Source organism: Ursus americanus, chromosome 14 (genome assembly GCF_024610735.1).
Source record: "Ursus americanus isolate L20-20 chromosome 14, mUrsAme1.1.p, whole genome shotgun sequence".
NCBI lineage: Eukaryota > Metazoa > Chordata > Mammalia > Carnivora > Ursidae > Ursus > Ursus americanus.
The window spans coordinates 1,068,594-1,094,150 of NC_142140.1; the positions used below are offsets into that span (position 1 = coordinate 1,068,594).

Sequence of the window (25,557 nt, forward strand, 5' to 3'; positions counted from 1 at the left end):
AGGAGATTCCGGAAGTGGCTTGGAGTTTCTGTAACTGTACTTCTGTGCAACACTTGGAGAGGTTAGATGACATTGTTTTGTGTCAGACAGCTACCTGTTAAGATGACCAGGTCGCTTCATTATAGGTCAGACTACCACATTGGAAAGATGCTAAGAAACAGATCAACATTGGCCCCGAGAGTTCTCCTCATTCTCACTTTAGTTAGCATTTTTATTAGTGATTTAAAGACCTAGAATGCCTGATGAGAAAACTCATCAGATTCGCAAATTACCCAAAGCTTGGATGGATAATGACTGTGTTGAACGATGGTCAAACCCATGTGCTGTTTGGGGCTGCCCCCCATCTACTCTTCCTTCCTTTTGGTGTCAGGGTCTGGATTTCCATTTGGATGCCTCCCTTTCTTGTGCATATAGCCCATGCATTTCTGAGTGAAGCGAACCCAGTGCCAAGTTCAAGGTGGTCCCTGGTTGGCTTAAATTGATGTTCACGTCTCACCGTCCTGGCCTTCGTGTTTGAGTCAGATCATAGGATTCTGTGGGCTTCAGAGAGCAGTGTCTTTTCTTGCTCCTTCCCTTAGCCTTTCCTGTTAACGAGAGTACCCTTCCAATCACATACTACGTGTTCTGTTTCCCAGCCCTGTGTCAACAAGGAAGCGCGGGGCCCCTCGAAGCCGCCGGCAGCCGCCTTGCAGCCATGAGGAGAACCAGGCTTAGGGTGAAGCCAGCCTAAAGAAAGCAAAATGGGGTGGTAGAAGTAACCAAGTTCTTGGTGACCTTGTTCAGCCACTTGATTCTTACCTAACGTACCACTGGACTACATAAGCCAGAAATTCCTCTTAGTGTCCAGACCCCTTGAGTCTAATTTTCTACTGCCTGCAGCCAACAGTGTCCTGACTGACATAGTGATAAGTCAATCACTGAAGGTCTCACCAAATCGTACTCACTAACTAGAATGTTTGTTAAAATTTTTACCTTGAAATTTGGCCAGAATAAATGTTGGGCTTTTTTTTACTTGGCTCCAGAAAAGTTATTGCACAAGTACTTTGTAGCAACATGTATGGAAAAGACCTGGGAGTTTTTGTTGACGTTAAGCGCAGTGTGATATGCAATTAGAAAGACCTGATTCTAATTTCCCAGCCATTTTGCTTAGCACCTCTGTGACCTTGGCAAATGAGATACTGTTTGTAAGTTTCCCGGCACAGCACTTGGCTCAGAGTAGGTGCCGGCATAGCTTAGCAGTGGTAGAGTGGTCGTGATGTATGTGTACTTCGAGCTTCAGATTCTAACTAGCTCAACCCATGAGGAAACTGTGGAGACCCAGAGTGGTGCAGCCTCTATGGTGGGCTTCCTCCACAAACTCTGCCCGCTTCCCCCTGACTCCCTTGGGTTTGCCCTCCTCTGACCATCCAGAGCAAGAGATGCCAGCCGAATCTCAGAATTCCCGGCATCACCGCAAGTTTCACTCATTCTGACAAGACTAGCTTAGGTCACTTGCCAGCCCTGTGGCCAGGCCACTGGCATGCACCGGTTGGTCTGACCTCGGTCACACACTGCCAACCCCAGATCTGGGATTGTGGTCTGCTTCCCTAAAACCATATGCATACCCCGAGGGAAAATTGGGAGCTTGGGAGAGGGAGAAAAGGAATGAGTGCCAAAGAGGCCACCAGTAAGAATTCACTCAATTGGAATCATCCCAAACCTACTGTTGTTTAAGACTGTGCTTGTGCAGGTGTGATCTGTATGAGAGAAGAGGCAGTTGTCTCCCTAGTCTGACTTATCTTGGACTTACGTTCCATTCTGGAACATAGATCAACTGAGGCTCTTTCCAAAGAGTGCCCACAGGATTTGGGGAACATTTGAAACCATGCCATGCGAGGAAGGATTGGGTGCTGGTAAGAGAAGACTGTAGCACCGTGATAACTGGGGGGTCAGTTTCTCCTGCAAGACAGGAGTGAAATGGCACCAGTAACCACTGACGTTTACCGAGTGCTTCTTGCATCATCAGGCCTTGTACCACGTTCTCCTCCTGCATTGTGTCCCTCTGTCCTTATAGTATTCCTTTGAGGCAGGCACCACACCTACTAAGCCGTTACCATCCTCATTTGGTAGTTGAGGAAGCCAAGGCACAGAGAGGTTAAGTAACACACCTAAAGGCACGGAGCTAGTACACGGCAAAGCCAGGCTTGAGTCTCATGTTTTCGGCTCACATTTCCCTGGCCTTACAGCAGTGATTGCCAAACTTAGCTGTACATGAGAATCCCTTGGGAGAGCTTCTTTAAAATACTGACGCTGGGGCGCTTGGTTAAGCATCCAGCTCTTGACTTCGACACAGGTCATGATCTCAGGGCCCTGGGATTGAGTCCCAAGTCAGGGTCTGCACTCAGCAGGGAGTCTGCTTTAGGATTCTCTCCCTCTCCCTCTGCTTCTCCCCCTCCCCTGTCAAATAAATAAATAAATCTTAAAAAATAAAATACTGATGCCTAGGTGCCACCCCAGACTGATCATCAGATTCTCTAGGGGTGGGCCTAGGCCTTATGCTTAGAATAAAGTTGCTGTGGTGATTGTAATGTATTGCCAGGGTTGAGGACTGCTGGCCTAGAGTGTAAACACCAAGCCAAGGGCCCCAGTGTAGTTGCCTTCAGAAGCCCAGTGAGAATTCAGGTTTCTGGAGTTGCAGGTCCACAGAGACATACAAGGACTATGCTGAACTAAGGAGGGCAGGACCCAACCAAGGGTATTCAATTTTTTAAAAAAATTAGCATAATGCTATTGAAACAAAGCCCATAGGAGGCCCACCTTCTGCACACCTGTGCTTCTCAAACTTGACATGCACACAGATCACCTGGGAGCTTGCTAAAGAGCAGGTCTCGGGCAGGGCCTGTGGTATTCTGTGTTTCTAATAAGCTCCCAGGCGATGCTACCGCGGCTGGTTCATGAGCTATCCTTTGATTTGCAAGGCTGTATCCTGCCATGCTGCCTCAGACTGGCCAGGTGGAGGTTAAGCTGAGGGCAAGGGATGCAGACTTGTAGCAGCCTGCCTGGGGGAGCTTCTCTCTTGTGGCAGTCTTCAGAGAGGGACTAAGGCCCGCTCTCAGGGGTGTGTGGCTGGCCTCCGGCACAGAGGGCGGAGAATCTCCTAATGCTGAGAATTGCTGAGTGTGGTGCCCCGCTGGGAGCCTGCCTCTGCCGTTCATCTGGACATGGAACTTTCGGGATCAGCACAAAGAGCGGAAACATCTGGTTAATGCCACTGTGGCCTACATGGGCTGCACCTGAAGGTCTGATGCAGTAGGTCCTGAGAGAGCCTGCACCACAGCCCCCTGTCATCCCATCACCTCTTTCTTCCCCACAGAATTCTCAGCCTCAGAGGGGCACAGCCCTGGGGTTGTGTTTGAGAGTTTTACTCTGCTACTCTCTGTTGCAGAGAATGAGCAATTCACAGTATCAAGACTCTTAATTTTACTCAGGGTCAGCTCACCAGTAAGTCACAGAAATGGAATTAAAATTCATGTCTCTTCATTTTTTTTATTTCTCTTATTTTCTTTTGTGCTCTGCATTTTGTTTTCAAACTATTTAGATATTCACTTAGGCAAATGTGTTTCTGCAAATGTAAAAACCGACTAACCAGTAGCACCAAGGCATGGCTGACTGCCCAGCTTTTGTGCCGGAGCACAACACGGCCCGGCTGGACAGCCCTGCCTCCTTCCACAGCCTGCCAATGGAGTGATTACGGCGCTAGATTACCTTGTCAGTCCTGTTTGCTGCAAGCACACCGCTGAATTCCCTCCCTGTCTGCCCTCACGTGGCTTCTGTCCATCTAGGTTAAATGCCATTCTGTATTTAGCAGCCATTTAAAGCTCTCTGCTTCCCTTTCTCTTTCAGTATCTACTACCTGGCCTCAGTCTGGCTCCACGCTTCCCGTACCGGCCCTGGGTCTGGGTAGACTCAACCTTCCGCATACCGTAGACATTTTCTAGAACATCTTTTTCACAGACCACTTTAAATGTGGCTTTGATCTTTTTGCCTTTAACTGTTTATCATACTTCTGCCGTGCAGTTTTTCTTGAATAATCCCAATCCTCTGAATTCATTTTTTTCTGGTCCCTTCCTATACACTGTAACGTGGAGTCTTCCCTTCAGACTCAAATAGGAGCTGACCCTGCACCTCTGGCCCCTTCTGTAGCTCACCCAGCTTGTTTGTGCCAAGATCGTTCATTACGGAGTCTGCCCTGCGTGGTCCCGACAGATTCCTGTGGGGGCCGTGGCCCTTCCAGGGAACCATGGGCACCTTGTGTGTGTGTCCTGTGGGGCGTGCTGGTCCATTCCAGCCTGGGTCACCCAGTAAATCACCAAGGACTCCAAAGGTGTGGGTCTTCTCGCCCAGACACACCTCAGCTCCACACAATGAAAAATAGCTCCTGGAGAAAAGGACTCATAAATATAGAGAACTGGTTGCTGCCAGAGGAGAGGGGGACAGGGGGTGCAAAATAGGGGAGGGGCAGTAAGAAGGACAAACTTCCAGTTAGTTATAAAGTAAGTGATCAGGATGGAAAGCACAGCCTAGAGAATATAGTCAATAATGTTGTAACAACTTTATATGGTGACAGATGGTGACCAGAATTACCATGGTGAGCATCTTGTAATGTATGTAAATGTCGAGTCACTATGTTGTACACCTGAAACTAATATAATACTGCAGCTTAACTATACTTTGAAAAAAAAATTGTTTTAAAGAAAAGTTTTTAGAAGAAGATCAGCACTGACCTGGAGGTCTGGTGGCTAATGTTTAATATTCAGTGTAAATCAAAATTCTAAAAAACCTGTACAGTTTTTGCTGATTAACACAGCTTTACGTTTATCTAGTGCTTTACAGTATGTGTGCGTGTGTATGGGTGTGTTGTGTGTATGTAGATGCCTAGGGCTCTGTCTCTTCACCCCCTTGTAAGGAGAGTGGTAAATCCCGCCCCCAGTCACACACACAGCAGTGCACACACACACACACACACACACACACAGACCCTAGAAGCAACTGAAATGCTAGGAGGCTTAGCTAAACTCACAGAAGAGAAGAGGTGTGGTCCAGAAAACCCAGCTCTGAGCCTTAGACTCTTCATTATGGCGCAGCAGAAAGTGACAGGGCTCTTCTCTCTCTGACTTTTCACAAATGCAAATACTTCTAGGAGGGTCTCACCTAAAGCCACTGTTACAACACTAATTAGCAGCTCATGTCTTTGCAAGGTTCAGATAGCAGCCAGCCATGTGTGTGAGGAATGAGGACGTGGAGATGTCCAGGGAATGAGGGGTGCCTGGAAGGGCAGGTTGGGGCTGCCCTGGTGGAGTAGGGGAAGGGCACAAGTGGGCACAACGTGACGGGGTGTTTCTTCGGAACTGTTCCTGCAGCCACAAGGAGGCCAGATCCTAGGAGGCTAGGCCCAGGACTGGAGGCCCAGCAGGTAGAAAGTCATTGGCTACTTTAGGCCGGAGGTGATGAGGGCAGAGCTGAGGTAGCAGGCAGAGTCCAGAGACCTGCAAGGTCCAGAGTGAGCTGTATAGCAAGACCTTTGTTCGTTCTTCAAGTATGGATCGATAAAGTGAAAAAGCTGACCCCAGGTTCATGCGGCTCCCAGTCCAGGTTGGGGAAATTAGCAGAGGATTGCCGCGTGCTCTGAGAAATGCTGCCGAAAGGCACGGTGCAGAGCGCCGAGAAGGGAACATCAGTTTTGCGTGGGAGGTGGGAGAGGAATGACACTGCCCAGCAGAGGGGATGTTGTTGGGTCTCAAAGCACAAATCAGAGTTTCTCAGGAGGGCAGGGGAGAATTGGCAGAAGAAACAATACAGAGAGCACGACGGAGGCTTGGAAGATGGCAAGTTGTCTCAGGTGAAGGGCAGAGCCCACCAGGGGCAATGTCAAGGTCATTCATCATAGAGGGCCATCTCAAAGGTAGAGTCAGAGGCCACTCTGCAGACGGGGGTTGGGGAGTTCTAAGTTCTAAGCTGAGAGGCAGCACGGAGGAGAAGCTGCAAGGGGAGAAAGTAGCAGGAGGACCAGTGTGGCGTATGAGTGCAGGATGGCCTCATAAGATAGTCGTGAATGAATGAAAGCAGTGATAATAGGGAGCAAGGAAGGGTGTCGAGAGACAAGTGGGGGGCAGAGGTTCCTGCATCTGGTTGCCAGCTTGATGCAGGAGCCCCAGGTCCTCATTCAGGCACTGGGCAGGTAATGGTGGTGGTCGATGCAGGAAATGTAGGGGGTGGACTTAATGAGAAAGCACAAGAAGAGGAGAGTTCATGAAGCACAGTGCCTGACAGAAGGCAAGAGGAGCTGAGAGTGGGGTCCTATGCTGATGGGACCCAGCCCTGAGAAGGGCCGACAGGGGTGTCAGTGCTCAGCTAAGGCTTACTGAGCAGGCTCTGCAGCAAAGCTTCAGGAGTCCTTGCTTAGGTTCCAGCCACTGCCCTGAGCCCCTCCCTCACATCCCAGCAGCCCGTCTGATGCCCCCACAGGTTGTCTCCTGGGTGCTCTGGACTCCACAGGGCTGACTCTCCACCACCGTTGTGGGGTCGTGTTTGTCCCGCCCTCAGGAAATGACCCACCTGCTCCCTTGGGGCACTGCTTCCACTCTCTCTTTGTAACATGGCAGCCGGTGATCCTTCCAGAGTGGAAATCAGATCATATCATTCCCTGATCAAACCCCCCGGTGGCTCCCTGCCAACCTGTCCTTTCCCTGCATCTGTTCTTCTCTTGAATATCTTCCAACCATGCTCGCCTTGCTTTCCCAAGAACATGCCAAGTGTCATCCGTAGTCCCATCTTAGGACCTTCCCCTGAATCTTATTTCCCTCTTCACATCTACCCCAAGTCACCCTGGCAGAGAGGCCTGGATCAACCTATTTCAAATAGTTCCCACCCCATCTTGTTGCTCCTCATCCCCTTCACCTGCTGCGTCCCTTTATGACACTCGTGAGTAGAATTGTTTTCTTGTTTTTCCGTATCCAGACCGTTAGCTCTGTGAAGGCAAGGACTTCATTTCTCTTGTTCACTGCTATGCCCTCTGATTGCATAGCAAGGCTTGGTGATCCACAGGCACTCAGTAAATACTGGTTGAATGAAAGGAAGAAACAAATGAACCCTGGCACCCTGGGCAAGCTTGTACCCATTGTCCACTGCACCCTCAGAGCACCCCTGAAAGATGGGTCTGCATTTTCCCCCACGGGACCAGGAGGTAACAGGCTCAGGGAGAGGGAGTCATCTTCCCATGCTGCTGTGGACCCTGGAACCCAGCAACCTGGAGGGATGATGGGCTCTCCTCTGGGGGTGAAAGGTCATGGGCAGAGACAGAGGCATGTCTGGTCCTGGGGGAGACGTGCCTGTTGGTGCCTAGTAGCAGCCTTACTGGTCTCTAAAGTTGAGACACAGTCATATACCCACATTAGGAATTCAGGGCGGGTACCAAGTTTAAGGTCAGGGTAGGTGTTGTGGAGAATTACAAGTTGCATGGAAGGTTCAGATGAGGTTGGAGCCCTAGGTTTGTGGCCATTCTGGGGGCTGGAGGAAAGATTCCAGGTAGGGTCATCTGGGGGGTTCAGGGAGGATCCCAGGTAGAGCTGTCCCATGGGGTGCAGGGAGGAATATGGGGGATCCCAGGTAGGGCCATCGTGGGGGTGCAGGGAGGATCCTAGATAGGGCTGTCCTGGGGGGTGGGAGGCCCTGGGTGTGGCCTGACCATACATGGTTCTGACAGTTCAGAGGGTAGGCCTGGGGATGAGGAGACCACGGAAGGGAGGAGCTCTAGCACTGGAGGGTCCCAGATGGACATCGCTGAGTGCAAGCAATGGAAGGAAAGATTGTTGTGCACCCCCTTCTACAGTAAGTGCCGGAGCAAGCCTAGAAAGAGAGGCCATTTCTCCACATGACAGCAAAGTAGGAGCTAGAGCTGGTAGGTACTCAGGAAGAGGGAAAGAGACAAAGATGTAGTTGTGTGACTTCATAAGTAGCCAGGAACCAGCTGTTAAGCCATTTCGCAAAACTGAATTTCCATTCTTTGCCAACTGTGTTGCTGATCACATGTCCTGAGATTTAGAAATTTTTATGTTGACTATTTGACTCTTTACAAAAGACTTACGTGCATTTCTTCTTTGTGTTTTTTATTATTTTCAAGTCAGAGATTCTTTAAATCCTGAATACATGAATTTTTTTCACTCCTCTTAAAATTTAGCATTCCTGTGAGCTTTGAGAAGCTTTTGGTAATTGGGCCGGTGAGTTCCATATCTCCCTGGATGACTGGCCCTTAGCCATGGTGACAGCACCTTGGCATGGGGCTCTCCTGTCCTCACTCTGTTTCTCTCAGGTTCTGGGATTTTTTTTTTTTTTTTTTTTTTTTTGAGCCCTCACCTCTGAGCCCTTCTGTGACCTGCACAGATTTTGCTGGCAATCTCCCCCTGCACTGGGCAGCCAGGATCCCACACTTCACATTTTTCTACATTGGCTTTGAGTCCTGTCTGCATGGCCTTTGGTTTGTTAAATTTCTCCCTGGGGGACAGCTAGGCACAAAGGGAAGGCCAGGCACTGAGTGGGAGGCTGATGGACCTGTGTTCAGGTCCTGCCTCTTTCCCCTGAGGTTCTGGCCCCCAGGGTGGGAGCCTCTGCCTCTCTGGACCTCGTGTCTTCGTGTGGCAGAGGGGTGGACATTCCTGCCTTGAAGCACTGCTCGGGGCATGGAGGGGCCAGCCTGTTTGGAAGTCCCTGCTCTGAGCCTAGCCCGAGCAATCCTGTGGAGCCTCGTGAGCAACATGTCCCCATTTGACGGTGTGGTGCCCTCCTCGGTGCCCACAGGGTGAGAAAGCAAACTTTCTCGACTGATGGCACAAATGACTGCATCTCACTTGTGTTTTTGCATCTTTTCTAATGGTACTGGCCTCTGCTTGTGTTCGCTTGACAAATTTTATTGAGGGCCTACTATGCACCAGGCACGGCTGGAGGCTCGGTATAGATCAATGAGCAGTACGGGGGGGAAAACCCCTCCCTTTGTGGAGTTTACATCCTGAAGCAAACCTCTCCTACTCTTTTACTATTCCCAGATCTCTCTTCCAAATATATTTGTTGGTTAATATGCATTTGACTGTTAAGTTCTCGGAACACTTATTGAGCGTTTACTGAGTGCCAGGCACTGTTCTAAGCATTTTGTATGCATTATCTCATTGGCATCTATACCAGTTCCCACACAACCATATGAAGGAGGCTCTGTTATTATTCTCATTTTACAGACGAGAGGCTAAGGAGGCAGACACAGAGGTTTGGACACTGGCCTGTGGTGTACACACAGTAAGGGCTGCGTCCTGACTCCAGGGCCCATACTCATCCTCGCTGCTCCAGCAGCCTCACTTATTCCCAGGATGGTCCTTAGACCTTAGTTTAGTCTTTCCTCTCCAACAGAAGTGCCACATAGACTCTGTCCCGTGACACCCAGCAGAGGTCCATACACACAGTAGGCAACTTATGAATGCTTTTTGCTCAGGTGCAAGTCTGCCTTTCCCCCGAAGGGGCTTTCAGGCCCAAGAGCCACTCCCCTGCAGGCCATCACACTGTCTTCTGTTCTAGGGCAGCAACAGCTCGCTCCACTGCCCGGCTAGTGGGTTAGCACAGACTCCCCCCTCCTGCACCCTGCCCGGCTCTGGTCCCTCATGGCTCCACAGTGGGGGCAGCAGGACCACTTCTGTGGCCTGTGACATGTTTCCTTGTCATCCCCTTCTGAGCCTTCTCACTGTGCCTCCCCTCACCATCACGCTCTCTTTTGATCTCACAAATCCAGGCCCTTGGAGAAATCAGACAGTATGAAATATGAAAACTGCCTGGGAAGTAATTGAAGAAACACTGTGACTTTTGAAACCCATAGAGATAACACTCACACCTTCTTGCTCACGTTATTTAATTTTTAATGGCAGATTTAATTAATGGAGATCAGGTCTTCTGGTTTCAAATGTGCATACGGAGCAGCTGGAGGAGGAGGGGGGGTGTGGCTGTTTATAGGGTGGAGGAAAAGACTCCAAAATCGGGACTATGAAGAGTCTAACGGGGAGGAAAGATCACCCAGAGATAATAGCTCATGATCACTGGGTGCTGGTTGACGTGTGGGGATTCAGTACAGTGTGTTTGGAGCGGTCTCCCTGCGACGTTTAAATGGGTGATAGGGCTCCTTGCAGGCACAGGGCCCAGCCTCCCCAGGCCCTGTAGAACTATGCTGCAGGCGATTCCAGGCGCTCTGCTGGTACTGCACTCCATCGTCCACACAGCTGCCACAATGTTCTCTGAAACACACATCTCCCCTGCCACTGCCTCACGTAAGAAGTAAAACCCGTGGGCTGAGGTCCAGGCTTCCGGCCTGTGGTTGAGAATCCCACATGCCCAGCTCCCGAGCTGTCTGTCTCTAGCCCCTTCCCTCGCTTCTGGTAAACTATAGCATCTAACGTGTGGTATCCCTCCCTCTCCCTCTCCTTATTGGCTCATTTATGCTCATCACGTAAGACTCCATTCATTAAAAGTGCATGTACCCTTTGGCCCAAGAGTTTGACTTCTAGAATGTACTCTTCAGTTAGTGCTCACTCATGCACAAAGGTAAAGATGCCATGATGTGCCTTTCAGCATTGCTTGTGCTCATGGAACCTACGATGGAATACTATTCAGTGGGTAAAACGGACGAAGCGTCTGAGAAGTCAAGACACAAGGAGCGGTGTTGTGTCCTGTGTGGTGCTGTGGGTGCGCCTGGTTGAACTGGCTCACAGGGCCAATGTGCGGGCGGGGAGTGCTGGGCTCCAGGCCGGCCAGGAGGCTTACTGGTCACTGTTTTCCTACCATCTGCCCTTTGTGCTTTTGCCCTTTTAAACCATGTATAAGTATTATTTTTTCAAAAACATTGTTTAATATAAAAAAGAATCTTAGGGCTTGATTCAGGTGCTAGCTCCCAAGAAAACAGTCCGATGGTCTCTGCCAGACTGTCCTTTCTGCTGCCCCCACAGCATGTGGGACCGTTGGCTGAGCGTCCCATTGTAATTGTGACGTTGTGTTGTCTGGGAGCCCCATGAGGCTGGGGGGCAGGTGTGGTTGTCTTGGAACCCCTGGCACTCAGCAGGTTCTCCGTATGAGCATGGGTGGCCCCCGTCCTCAGAGAAGCCCACCGTGGTGGTATGGTCCAGGGGTCTGCAGAATGTCCTCCTCCTCCTGGCAAAGGGTCTGAGTGGACTCCAGCACCCTCAGGAAGGCGTGGTGGACACAAGGACCGGGCTCAGCATCCCCAAGGCACAGACCAGGGGAGCCATACAGGGGACGCTCTGTGGTGCGTGGTCCCAGGGTCTGCTCAGGCAGATGACATGGCAGACTTGGCGGGGAGGGCGGGCACAACAGGAAGGGGAATTCCTCTGAGTCATTCTGAGAGACAATAGAGGAAGCTGCAGCAGGATAATCACAACCACTTCTTGGCCTGTGGGCACTTCCTGTGACAAATCTCGCCGACCACATGTTCGGTCTGAGCTCGTAAGTGACTCCGCTGCTTGCTGAGCTCGCCCTGGCCGGGCTGCATGCACATGGAGTTGCAGAGGCACTGGGGTCCCAGCAGCCCACCCTGGAAAGGGACATGGACAGACCATGGACCACAGGCCTAGAAGACAGTGACTTGACACATCTCCAGAGAGGAGAAGGCCTGAGCCGAGAGACTGTCTTGTGGCAAAGAGAACTGACCGGGGATGGATGAAGGAGCTTCGTAAGGCCCGTGCCCACCTCAGAAAGTCCAGTGATGCCATGACTATGGCTGTGGTGGGCAGGGTGGACACCGTGAGCCTGCCCCCACTCAACCCTGTCTCTCAGCCATCCTGCGAGGGAGTGGGAGCCCTGTCTTACCACAAGGAAATAAGCTCCAGGAAGTAAATGACTCACTAAAGAACACAGACCACATATGCCCAAGAAAAATGGAAATGTGGGCCTATGGACTTGCTGTCTTTTGTGAGGGCCCGTGGACAGAAGGTCAGACTGAGTGTAAATGATCCCCATCAAGGACATCACAGAAGAGCATCTGCGTGGAGCGGGAGAAGCCCTGGGCCTGTGTCCTTACTCTCACGCCCAGGACAGTCCATGTTGGTCGAATGTCAGACTGGTTGAGGCAAAATTATAATCTCTTAGTTGGAACATCAGGGCTCCAGGGAGAAAACATGGGGCAGCTTGGAGTCAGCACAGCCCTGCAGGAGCCAGAACAGTTCTGGCTGGGGGGTGGGGGGGAGGAGAACCCCTATTTATTTCGTGCCTGTTGTGTGCTGGGAGTGTTTGCATTTCCCATCTGCTATGCCTGATGGCCGTCGGAGAGAGGCATGGGCTATCTCCCCCGGTTCCGAGGTGGGGACCTGCCAGGCTCACTCAGCATTTAGGGGGTTGAAGACCCAGCACTGGGCTCACCCCAGCACAGCCCAGAGCAGTATTCTGGCACCCAGGCTCCTGCTGGAATGGGCCCCAGGTGTTCCCTCAGGCACACTCCCTTCCGTGGGCCCTCCCCCTTTGGCTCTTCCCCAAGACAGGTACCAGGATGGGAGTGAGGGCCAGGTTCCCACCGAGACTCTGCCTTTGATACCCTGCAGCTGTCTAGGGGAGGTGCTTCCTGCCCCTGTCTTGGTTACCTTCTCTGCTGATGGATGATGGGATGCCATGGGGGTAAGGCGCTTCCCCTGCATGGCTCTGATCTGGGTACCTGTCACCTTTTCCATTTTGTCTAAGGAGTGAATTGTTCCTTTGGGGCCAGGCTATCTCTGTGCCTGGTACAGTGCGGAGATCCAGGCTTGGAGTCCGACAGGCATGCACAGGGGCACAGCTCTGTGACTTCAGGGTCCCTTTACCTGCCTCTCAAACTTCTTATAGGGACTGACCCATGCCAGTGGGAGGCACCTGAAGCTGGAATCTTCCGTGTACCCATATGTAAAAGAGGGGCAACCACCCCTCCCACACAGGTTCTGAAAAGAGTCTGGCCCAGGTCTGCAAGGGTAGGCAGGCTTCACATGACACCTGTGCTATCCTGTCACCCTCACCTGAAAAGTCTGGCTGTTGGCCTGTCTTGGGCTGTCCTCTGGGGTGTCATTCTTGAGACTGCTTCCTGCAAAAAATCAGTCTATCGCTCTGAGCCTCAAAGTGCTCCACCAGGAGTGTGGTGGCAGGTTGGGTGAGCAGGTGTGTTTTTATTGGTCTCTTCTGGAAACAAGTGGAAAGTGCTAGGTTCTGGGCCTCTGAGGCATAAAGAAGGGGAGTAACTTACCCAGAGTCACACTATGGTGGCCCCAGGGCTTCAGCCCAGCTTTGTCTTACAGCAAGGCCAGGCTGTCCTCTACACCAGTCTGGTCTGTATGTGCACACTTACTAGGTAACCTCAGAAGGGATGGAGGTGCATGCCTTTGGTATCACGCTGCAGCTCTGGGCAGGGAGCCACCTTGCCAGGGAAGGTGGTGGTCATGGCAGGCAGCAGAGCACGCACCCAGCTGGAAACCAGACACATGGGCTGTGGTCTTGGCACAGCTACTTGCTGTGTGGCTTTGAGCAAGTTGCCTCACCTCTGGGCAGCAGAGCCCACCTACCTATAAAATAGGGGTTGGACCAGATCAAGTCTCAGCATGCTTTTTCTTTAAACACAGCAAGTATTTTAGTCTCTGTATAAACTACTCACCTCTGCTATTGTAGCATAAAAGCAGCCATTGACAATGATTAAACAAATCATGAGTGTGGCTGTGTTGCAATAAAACTTTATTTACAAAATCAGGTGGCAGGCCAGGCTTTGCTCATGAGTGGTGGATTGCCAACCCCCAAACCAGAGGATCCACATGTCCCTCCAGCCATTGCTACTGTAGGATTCTGCAGCCAAGGTTGGCCCACGGTGGGTGGGAGCTAGACCCGAGCTGTGGATCAATCACTGATCTGCTTTGATGCTGGTCAAGAAATTAAGATCTGCCAATTTTTAGCACGGTTGCTTCCATGAGAGAGCCAGAGGGAAATTTCAATCTTTGGTAACCAGTTCTGTTTTTCTCTTTGTAGAATGCCGAGATGTATAAACTGTCTTCCCAGCAATTCCATGAGGCAGCTTCAAAAATGGAGGGCACGATAAAGTAAGAATTTGCTTATTATTTTTTGTAAACTTAGCCTATATTTGTAAGAATCACCACACATGGCTTGAAACCTGCCACCACCTGCCTAATTTCAGATTTCTCTAATAATATAGACAACCATCTGCTCCTTGGTCTCTCACCTGGATATGAGGCAGCCATTGGACATCTGTAATTGGCCAAATGAGCACTCAGCTCTTCCCTGGCTCCCTGGCAGTGGGAGTGGCTGTGGCAGACTGGCAGACTTGTTTCAGGCCTGATGTGCTGTGGGCTGGGCCACAGAGTGGCCATTAGGCTCCCGAGGGAGTCAAGGAATGGGTGCTGCTGCCTCCCCTCCCCCCCATTTGTGGAGGTAGTTTTCAGAGCAGCCTGTTCCCTGAGGGCAGCTCTGTGTGCCTGGCCCTGAGCCATATACCTCTTGCATGCTGACATGCTCAGGGCAGGTCCCATTTTACTCCCAGAAGGATTGGTGCTTAGGGACACTGATGGCTGGCTGAGGTTGCATAGCACTGAGTGCCAGTGTCCAGTCCCCTGTCTGTCCTGCGAGGGAGGCCTCAGAGCCAGAACATTAAGGAATGGCAGGTACGTGCAGTGTGTCTATTATAATTGCACCCTGCTTCAGGGTGAGGTCACAAGATGGTCTGCAGAGGGTGCTGTGGAAGGGAGAGCTGGGGGGCGCCTGGGGGGCGCCTTGGGGGCACAGTCATTAAGCGTCTGCTTCAGCTCAGGGCGTGATCCCTGCATTCTGGGATTGAGCCCCACATCAGGCTTCTCCACTAGGAGCCTGCTTCTTCCTCTCCCACTCCCCCTGCTTGTGTTCCCTCTCTCGCTGGCTGTCTCTCTCTCTGTCAAATAAATAAATAAAATCTTAAAAAAAATAAAAAATAAAAGAAGGGAGAGCTGGGCCTTGCGCTCCGGGTCCTTTGTGTGAAGGTGGTCTTTGTGGACCAGGCCAACTCCCTCTTCCTCCCTCAAGGGTCTCTCGCTCCCAGGCGTAAATCAGGGTGATTCCATATGCAAACTGGTCACAGTGCAGAATGGCTAGGGGTTGGACATGGCATGACGAAAAGAAATCATCAGAGGGAGGTTTGGGTGACTAGGAGGTGACAAAGTGCTTATAAAGCTGCTGATGCAAACGGTGCAAGGAGCCAGGAAGGGCAGTGGGAACAGATGGACTCGGTACAAATCCAGGGTGCAGCATGGGGCATCTGAAGCTAGGAGGCCATACTGCTGGAATGGACTACAGAGCAGCTTTGCGGAAGAGCAGGTTATCTTGGGATTTCAAGTCCTGGAGCAGTAACAGGAAACTCAGCAAGCAGGTAGAGACGGAAAGGTCTTATGTCTGCCTGTTGGGATCCCACAGGGGGTTCTGGGTGTGAGCAAATGCTGTGAGCTGCGTAGACCTCAAGGAATAGAATGTTCCAGCTGCTCTCACAGACAAGGGCCCAGCTAGTTCATCCAGGGCTGCGAAATGCTCAGAACAATGCTCAGTGAGAAGGAGAGGTTGAGAAGCAGTCACACCCCAGACGCTGTGGGATGATAGCCACCCCAATAATGTGATCCCTAAAAATGGACAAAACCACAGTGCAGCCCCTTGCCAGAGCCCATTCCCTGGAACTATCTGTGGGGCAGTGATGCTGGATCTGTAGCTCCTCTCCCTCTTTACCTGGATCATGGAATAGCCTGCCAAGGGGAAGAGGCTCTGGGGAAAAGCCAGGCAGCTTTACTGTCAGTGACCATGCCATTTGCCACCTGCCATGTGGCCCACCATCCTGAGAGTGGAGACTCCTGGCCTCCTGGTCCCTAGGATTAGTGCATTTGACTTTGCTGTCACATCCTTTCTCATCCTCATGTCTTCTGAAGGCAAAGGGGAGATGGCATGTGAGTGTCTTCTTAATCTGAGTGAAGTGAAAGGTTTTTTCAAAGGTTTACAACATCGCTTGATAATTACTACTATATGCTAAGCATATGACTAAATGGAGGTGCTCTGCAAGGCACTTCCATTGTGTCCTCTCATTTCCTATTGTTGGCATTTCACAGCTGAAGAACTGAAGCTGGAGAGGTGGGGTGCCCTCACCTGGCCCATGATCACACTTCACAGCTGCAGAACTGAAGCTGGAGAGGTGGGATCACCTGGCCCATGATCACACTTCACAGCTGAAGAACCGAAGCTGGAGAGGTGGGGTGCCCTCACCTGGCCCATGACCACACTCCAGGCTGGGGTCGAGCTTCACTTACATGCTTCAGAGCCACGGCTCTTCGCCATGTTTCTTTGCATCTTTGCTGTCCCTCGAGGGCCCCTCTGAATGTGAGATGGGCATTGGGATGGCGCTGAGCCTGCCTGGGCTCTAGAGTCAGGCAGACCTGGAATCCAACCTGGCCCTGCCTCTTACTGGTCAGTCCTGTGATGTTGGGCAGGTCACTTCACCTCTCTGATTCCCTCATGTGCAAAACAGAGCTGATACCCCTCTAATGCTTTGAGTGAGATAACACAGAGAAAGTAGACCTCACGTGTCAGCAGTTGGTGGTGGTGTTGTGACCGTTATTAATAATGGCAGTCATTTGAATCTCTCTCGCAGCACCCAGCTTGGCATAATGTGGCACAGATTCAATAAATAGAGTTTACTAAAAAAAGAAAAAAAAAATTGCCTTTGCCCAAACAGAGTAAACAGGAAGCAGTGCAGAATTAGAAATTATTTTACTTAAACATTGGGGATGGAGGGAGGAATCCTTGATTGGGAGATTTCTTGGATTAGCAAATGATTGTAAATTGCATCGTAAATGCCACAGAAATAAATGCCAACTGCTGACAGCAGTAATAGTTCTCTTCCAAGACAGTGAGCATCTTTTAACAACTTTGAGTAAACTGGATGGTTACTTAGGTGGCTAACTAGATGTCCGTGTATTCATTTGTTCATTTAACATACATGTATAGAGTGTCTACTCTTTGCCAGGCACCATGCTAGGTGCTGGTGATAGAATGATAAACAAGACAGCTCCAGTTCCTGTCAGCAAGGAGCTTGTCATTTGGAGAATGACAAACAATATTTTTAAATTAATTGCATAAAAAGCAATTGCTCAAACAATGATTGATTATGGTAATGAGCCATGAAAGAAAGTGTTTGAATTAAAAGGCACGTGTCTGAGGACCCTCATGCAGACTTAGATGTTTGGGAAGGCTTTTCTGAGGAAGTGACATTTAAACGAATTCCTACAGGATGAGGCGGCTTTGGCCAGAGGAAGGAAGGGGAAAGACCACTTCAAACAGAAGTTTCCACGTGTGCAAAGGCCCAGGGGCAGGAAGTGATTTAGCATATTAGAGGAGTTGAAAGGCTAGTGTGACTGGAGAGGAATGAATGAGAAGACAGAGACAAGGATGAAGGATGAGAGACCAGGACTAAGATGTCAGCAGAAGCCAGAACACACAGAACTTTATAACCATGTTAGAGATTTCACTTGTATCCCAAAATTAGTGAAGTACAATTTCAGCTAGCTTGCTTTCTTTTTCTTTCTCCCTTTCTCTCTCTCTCTCTCCCTTTCTTTTTCCTTTCTTTCTTTCTTCCTTTCCCTTTCTTTCCTCCCTCTCCTCTCCTCTCCTCTCCTCTCCTCTCCTCTCCTCTCCTCTCCTCTCCTCTCCTCTCCTTTCCTTTCCTTTCCTTTCCTTTCCTTTCCTTTCCTTTCCTTTCCTAATATATGCTCTTAAGGTATAGACTTCTCTATAAACAAAGCCTTAGCTACACACTTATGTTTTGATATATTGTGTTTTCATTATAATTCAGTTCAAAGTTTTTCTAATTTTTATTCTGATTTTTTTCTTCAACTCATGGGTCATTTCAAAATATATTGCTTAATTTCCAAACATTTGGTAATTTTCTAGTTACTTTTTTATTTAAAAATGTTTTTAAAACTTTTACTTATTTAGTAATCTCTACCCCCAACTGGGGCTCAAACTCATGACCCCAAGATCAAGGGTCGTACACTCTACTGATTGAGTCAGCCCAGCACCCCTCCAGTTACTTTTTGAATAATTGATTTTCAGTTTAATTCTGTGGTTGAAGGACATACTCTAAATCCTCCAAAATTTTGGGACCTTTATAGCCATGTATATAATCAGTTTTGCTAAGCCTTCTGTGTATATTTGAAAAGAATGTTTGTTCTGCCAAATGCGTAGTATTCTGTGTTTGTCAGTTAGGTTCAGATTTTCCGTATCATTAGTTTCTTTCTGAGATCACTTTCCTTTTAACTGAAGAGTTTCCGTAGTATTTCTTTTAGTGTAACTTTGTTGATTATAAATTCTCTATTTTTAATTGTCTGGAAATCTGTTTCATCTTTAGTTTTGAAGAATATAGCAATCCTCCCTTCGAGCTCCTTGAAGGTATCTTTACATTCTGATTTGATATCTGTTTTTCCCTGGAGAACTCAGCTCTTGATATTATTATTACTCCTTTTTGGTAATTACCTTTTTCCCTCTGTCTGATGTTTAGCTTTTCTTTGTTTTTGGTTTTTTACCAATTTGACTGTCATGTGGCTAGGAGTCCATTTTCTTTCTTTTTTCCTGCTTGGGGTTCATGTGTTGGGGTTTGATGTCCTTTTGTTTTAGAAATTTCTCAGCTGTTATCTCTTCAAATAAAACTCTGCCCTATTTTGTCTTTCCTCCTTTCTGGCATTTCAGTTACATGTATTACTGTGTCTCATTTGCCTCTGTGCCTTTTTTTCTGTTTTTCATCACTTTTTTTTAATCTTCATGCTGTCACCTGCAATTTCTCTATTGACCATTCACTTCACTAATCCTTTTAATGTGTCAAGTCTCTCTTAAACCTATTTATTGAATTCTGAATTTCAATTATTACATTTTTGTCAATTCTAGAAGTTCAGTTAGTTAGTTTGTTTGTTTCTTTGATTCCCAGTCTCTGGTGAGATTCTGATTTTGCCTTCTGTTTTCTGAAACCTATTAGTTATAGTTATTTTGAGATCATCTGAGGGTCTGTTTCTGTTGCCTTTTTTTCCCTCTTGGTCTAGTCTCTTTGTGTGCCTGGTAATTCTTGATTGAATGCCAGGCATTGTACAGAGATTGTACAGAGGCTCTGGAATGTATCTTCTCCCCCACAGTGCTCCACCCTATCCCCTGGTGGCCACCTGAAGGACTGAGCTGACTGGAAGCTTGCTGCAGGTTTGATAAAGCTCAGGCTACTTCTGATTTACCCTTATTTCTAGGGCTTGGCTTTCCAAGGCTCCAGGGCCCCTCCTTTCTTGGTGAGCTCCGAACCCCTATGTTTGCTTCCTCAGTTCTGTGAGACTTCTGTAAATTCCACTCTGCCTTTCAGTGGCTTTTTCTTGGCTCCTTAGTCTCTTGCCTTAAATAGCTCAAGAATGTGACAAATGCCTTAACAGAAGAAAACCAATGAGTGTTGGCTCATTGTATTTTAGTCCCCTTCTCTCCAGAATCCTGGTCCCTCAAGGCCTAGCTGTCTTGGCAGCCTTGAGCTCCAAAGGACTATTGTCTCTCCATACTCCTATGAGATTGCCAGAAGCCCTGAGGCTTCTCTATCCTTTAGCTGATGCTGTTTGCCCAACTCTCAGCCTCCCTTCCTGCATCGAGAATTGCCAAAAAACTCAGTGTGGACAAGTGGCTCCGAAGTGAGTACTTAACCTCTCTACAGTTCCCTTCCCTTCATAATCTTGGCTCTCAATTCCTATTTTGTCTGGTCCTTTTTAAATTTCAGATTTTAAAATTTCTTTCTCAGAGGAGAGTATAATTCTTCCCCAAGCTACTCCACTATAGCTGGGAGCAGAAGTCTCAACTTAGCTTTTGAGGAATGATTAGTTTGCCAAGCAGAAAATGGCCATGCCAGGTAAAGGAAAGAGAGTAAGAACTAAAGCAAAGTCAATCAAATACTCGTTAGCAACGTCAGACACCAATGGCACGGATGGCCCTCCCAACTTTTCTTGGGCTTGCTAAGCTTTCCTGAGGCCTGCTAAGCCTGCCATATGTGCCGGGCCTCAGAAGATGCCTGTCAGAGGGTCAACGAAGAACTCAAGGCTAAAGAAGAATGTCGTTGGTGAGGCCAGTATTCACAGTGTGGAGACTCTTGTTTTGGAAGAATTCTGTCGTTGGGGTAGAAGTGGATATCCAAAGTATGTATGCATGCACAGACACACGTGCACACACGTGCACGCCCCTCTACCTCACAACAGCACGGCAGGCGGGATTGTTCAGGTTTTCTGAAGGAAGAGATTAAGACCCCAGGGAACATCCTGCCTTTATTGTGTCACATCTATTTTTTATGACAACCTTCAGTCCTCTTCCCGTGGGATTCATTCAGAGCCTGTCTCGACTTCTCCCTGTCAGGAAACTTGTACAGTTCTCCCTGGCCCCACAAAGAGCCACCCCTCAAAGAGGTTAGAACAATTGAGTTGAAGGAAGAAGGTTATTAACTGTTTCCTGAAACTGAGTCATTGTGCTGCAGGGACTTTGATCTGGAGAGGTCTGATTAATGTGGACACAGTGACTTGGAACTTGTGGGGGCTGAGCTGCTATGGTAGCTCTCACCCTCACCTAGAAGCCAGGGCTTATTAAATAACCTGTGGGGGAGGGGCTGGGCTCACCTGAGAGTATAGTCTCAGGTGCTCTGTTTATTGAGCTACAGACAGATTGATTACCTATTAAAACAATGGTGATTTATTTGAACCCCAAATAAAATAGCATTCTGTCTTAATTGATCCAGATAATGTTCAAATTAGTCTCATTTCAAAAGCTGTGTCTCACTCTCACTTCCCTATCTTACATAATTTTGTAAAAGGAGCATTTTCTACTCAGAAATTTACCAAAATATGTGGCTTAAACTGGTGTACATGGTTCTTTGAGAGGTTACAAATCAAAACCCATTTAATAATTCATTTAACGAATCAAAATTCAGTTAATACATTTCTTTAAAAACCCGCATGCAGTTGTTCTGCTAGGCACTTACGTGGCTCCTGGGGTTTCCTCTTCACAGGAAGCTCTGGTGGCAGGTGCCATTACTGTCCCACCTTGCAGATCTGGAAACCAAGTCCCCTAACCTCTCAGGCTTAGTTCACTAGGCAATAAAGCAGGGAAAATGACGGTGCCTGTGTGTCAATGAAATGTGATAATCCACAGAAGTACTTAGGGACACACAGCCGGCTGGTGGCAGAGTGGGATTTGAACCCAGGCCCATATGAATCTAGCTCTTTTCTACTCTACCAGGATACTAACCTCTCAGGAATTTGCAGGACAAGGGGATTAGCTGCTTGCTGATTAGCTGACTTAGACATGCCCCCACCTCATGTTGGTGCTGTAAATTCCAGCATGGGTGCCTGCATGCATGCGTCCCCTACCCAGGGTTTTTTGCAGTGAGGGCAGAGTTCTGCCTCTTCTGTAGAAAAAGAGAGATGACGTGGAGAGAGAATTCAACAAGAAAGGTAGTGTTTGTGTGGCATGTGGGGATGGAAAGTCCAAACAAAAGATCTAGGGTGGACTGGTTCTGGAAGTGAGTGTGGACCACCTTTGAAGAGCCTCAGTGGTGTCACTGGGGAGAGGAAGTGGTTGGCTTCTTGCCTGCACCCCATCGTGTGCCCCCAGCAGACATCACCAGAGGATCCCAGCAATCTCCCCCTGAACCTGGATGGGTTGTCATCAGGGTTGGCATTCAAGGTGAAACCTATTTGCCAGCCCTGGATCAGGTGACTTCTGAAGACCGAGTTTTCCAGGCTGAGACTCTGCTTAGTTCCTGATTTCAGAATACAGAATATATCTAGTTACCATTATAGATCCTATTTTCTGTCTAGAATGTCCCCTCTTTTTTCCTTGCAGAGTATGCTCGCTTTTCACAATCCAACTTAAGCATCTTTTCTGTTGACTGTTTGTCTTCCCCAGAGGTCAGTCCAATATCTTATTTCCCTCTGCATCTGCACTATCCAGTCCAGGACTTAGCTGTGATAGATGCTCACTGAGCATGTGTTGGGTGGGCGGATGAGCTGAGGCCCGTTGTGTAGACTTAAGAGGTGGGGTCCACAAACAAATTGTTCACTGTCTAAGCACCTTCTACGTGGACGCTTCTGCAGTGCACAGCAGGGCCCCAGGTCCAGCGGTGGGGGGTGGGGTGGGGGGGAGTGTAGGGTGGCTTAGGGCAGGACTCTGAGGTCAAACAAATGAGTGCATTCCCAGCCATGCTGCCTGATGTGTGGCCTGCATCAGATGACAGAACACATGTCCCTTGCTTCTGAAGGTTGTTCTAAGGGCATCATGAGGCAATTTGTTAAGCATAGAGTAAGCACTCAGTAAACAGTAGGTATTACTTATATAGAAGCTCGCATTTTAATGAGAGAGAGATTGAAGTGCAGTAGCCAAAGAGGGTGCAGTCCTTGGTACATAGAGCGACTCAACAACTGTCTAGACCTGGAGCCACAAAGGAAGGGGACACACCAGGACCCCCAGCTCTCCTTTTGGAGACACGCCCTGCAGAGACCCTCATGTGTGTGCACAAGCGGCCACAGGCAAGGGGGCATGGAGCCCCGTTTCCAGACTGGCAGATTTGGAGGCAGCCGCACTGCCCGTGAATAGGGCAGTGAGTGAGCGAGATCTGACTCTGGAATAGCAAACAGAGGTAAAACATGAGCTGGAGCTTTGTGTGCTAGCGCAGGAAGATGCTGGGGAGATGTTGTTGGGTGAACAAATCAGGTTGTAGTTTGTGCATGCACACTTAACACACACACAGTCTCTCTGTTCTGTAGGTATGGGCAGTTGATGTGGATGTAGACAAGAAAGTCTGGAAAGATACACTCCAAACAGAAAACTATGGTTACCCCTGGGCAGTTCAAGGGCATTCAGTATTATATAAAAAGAGTCAGAAGGGACTGTAACTTATCTGCTATGTTTTAAATTTTGTAAAAAATATATATATAGAGAGAGAGAGAGAGATACTTATGTGCAGCTTGTGTAATTAAAAATTAATAAGAATATAGAGACATTGCAAGAGAAGAATCAATGATGATTTGGGCCAAGGGAGAGGGAGGTTCCCAGTACAGTTGGGAACCAGATCCCAAGCTGATAGCTGGCAGGGACCACACACAAAGATGAGAGCTGACCCTGGAACTGTGTTCCTGGTTGCGCGTTTGTGCACATGCACACGCATGTACGTGTGTGCGTGTACGTGTGTGACTGTGTGGGAGGGCATGTATGTGTGAATGTGAGTGTACATGTGTGTGAGTGCATGTCCATGTGTGTGCACATGTGTGGCTATATGTGTCTGTGTGTGTGCGTGCACATGTGTGTCAGTATGTTGTCTTCTGATCAAGGCTTGGCCTCTAACTCGCCTGTTGCCCTTTCTTTGAACTTCTCCATCAAAGACGGAGACTGTTGGACTAGATCTGTGGTTTTGAATGTCCTTTAGCTGTGGCTCCTGTTCAGAAGAAATCTGATGTGACGTGTGAACACGTGAGGCGCCGATGAGCTGCCACTCTGGATGAAGCCAGAATGGACATCGAGACTCTGGCATCAGAAGCCCAGCTCCTGGAAAGCTAGGGGTCCGGGAGAAAGTGGAATTCTTCCCTTCCAGGCTGCCCCATCACTGCCTTCATGAGGGCCCAGCCCACTGCCCTGGAGTCCTGCAGGTGCTGCTGGCTGGGTTTGGGCTGATGTGCCATCTCACGCGTTAGCAGGGAGATAACAGAAGATGAACCCTGAAGCAGGCAGCGTGGCTTTTGCAGGCAGGTGTAGCCAAAGGTTCTATCTGGAACAAAGTTGAAATGTTACTGAGCAAAGGAAACCTAGAGATTAGCCAGTGGTTTTGTGTCACATAAGCCATCAAGCACTGGGCAGCGGCACTTCCTGCTGTGCTGCTCAGGCTTGCAGCAGAGAGGCTGGGGAGGCCTCTGGGGCGGGGGGGGGGGGGGCGCACAGCAGTGAAAGGGCTGAGAAGCTGAAAGACAGAGAGGGAGAAGCCTAGCCAGAGGATGTACCTATATTCGTCTTAGAAGGAGACTCTGATTGGTACAGGCCTGGAGCCTTGAACTGCAGCTTGAAAATTTAAGTTAGATCTAGGGAAGGACTTCCCGACTTGCAATGAGTGCTCTTAACATAACGGAGGGAAGGAAGCTGTACAGCCTTTATCTTCCTCTGGAGATGTTTAAGGAAAAGCCAAGTATTGCTCTATACCCGGAATGTGGTATATGCCAGCCCTCTTCCCCATCTGATCACAAACAACAGAAGGGCCACTTCCTCTGCGTCAGTGTTCTGTTGGCCTCCCCTGGCTGGCAGGCAGCCGGCCACGGGGTTTCTCCCTGGGAGAGTTTCCTAGTGGTTTGCGCTTGACCCCTGCTTAGGGCAGGGATACTGTCCCCACTTCTAGTGACTCAGTCTGGAGCTCCTGCTCTGGTTCTGTGGAACGTCGTCCACAGCAGGGAGTCGGGGAGGGCCTAGTTGTATTTGCCCATAACTTCCTGGTTGTAAAACTTTGATAATCACTTCTCTTTAAAGAGAGGGTTAGGTGATGGTGATCTGGAGCCTCCACTGGGGCTGGTACAAGACACAGCGTGTACATGGTAGACAAGACGTGCTCTTCGCCTCCGCGAGAACACAGATGCCACCGGCCTGCAGCCTGCCACCTCTGCAGACAGCACCCAGCCACTCCACACGTGTCTCCCAACGTGTCCCCCTGCCCATCCCAGATCAGTTAGCTGTGTCTCTGAGGTGCCTCATAGAACCTAGGGACACTTCCTGGGGTGCAACTTAGAGCATTGTTTGACACTTTTGTGTCGGAAGCACCATATTCTCCTAGATTACAAACTTCTTGTGGGTAGGAACCTTGTTTCACTCATCTCTGTATCCGCGGGTCCAGTACTTCTGCCTTCACTCTGTATTTAGTGAGTGGAACCCCACTGTAACATATGGTAACTGCTACAGCAGTGTATGAAAAAGCCAGTCTGGGAGCAGAAGAGATGGAGCAGTTAATCCTGCCTGAGCACAGTGGGGCTTCAGAGATGGATTCATGTTTGTGCTGGGTCTAGGCAGGCTCTGCTGTCAATGGTCAGTGTAAGCAGTCTGAGAGTGGCTCCTTTCTCTCTGGGCTGTTAGAAGAAGGTAGGGCACTGGAGTTGGGGGAGAAGCAGATACTGAGGGGGTACGGATGAAGCTCAGATGTGGCTGGAAGGGCGGGCTGGTCCAGATGTAAAGGGCCTTCTGTGCATACGAAAGAATTTGGAATTCACCCTACAGGCAGTGGCAAGCCATAAAAAAGCTTTTAAGCAGGGAATTGATATGATCGAATTTGTGTTTTAGAGAGACAACTGGCAGCTTCTGGGAGATGAAACGGTGATGGTGTTGAGGTGGGAGGGAGGAAGCCTGTTTAGGAAGCTGCCGCGGTACTACTAGCCGGGATGACTCACGCACTCAGCAGACACGTGCTGAGGGGCCCCG

The 25,557-nt window shown here is 49.2% G+C and overlaps 1 protein-coding gene across 4 annotated transcripts in view; it reads left to right on the top strand.

Annotated features, from left to right (window-relative positions):
• Positions 1-25,557, top strand: part of CHCHD6 (coiled-coil-helix-coiled-coil-helix domain containing 6) — a 238,127-nt gene that overhangs the window by 180,823 nt on the left and 31,747 nt on the right. For 2 of the 4 annotated variants that reach the window (XM_045812277.2, XM_087866707.1), the window contains one exon: positions 14,056-14,126. In XM_045812277.2, coding sequence (XP_045668233.1) covers positions 14,056-14,126 — 71 coding nt within the window. Of the gene's footprint in view, positions 1-14,055; positions 14,127-16,163; positions 22,162-25,557 lie in introns of those variants that run through there. The other 2 variants (XM_087866708.1, XM_045812278.2) reach the window with 2 other exon arrangements.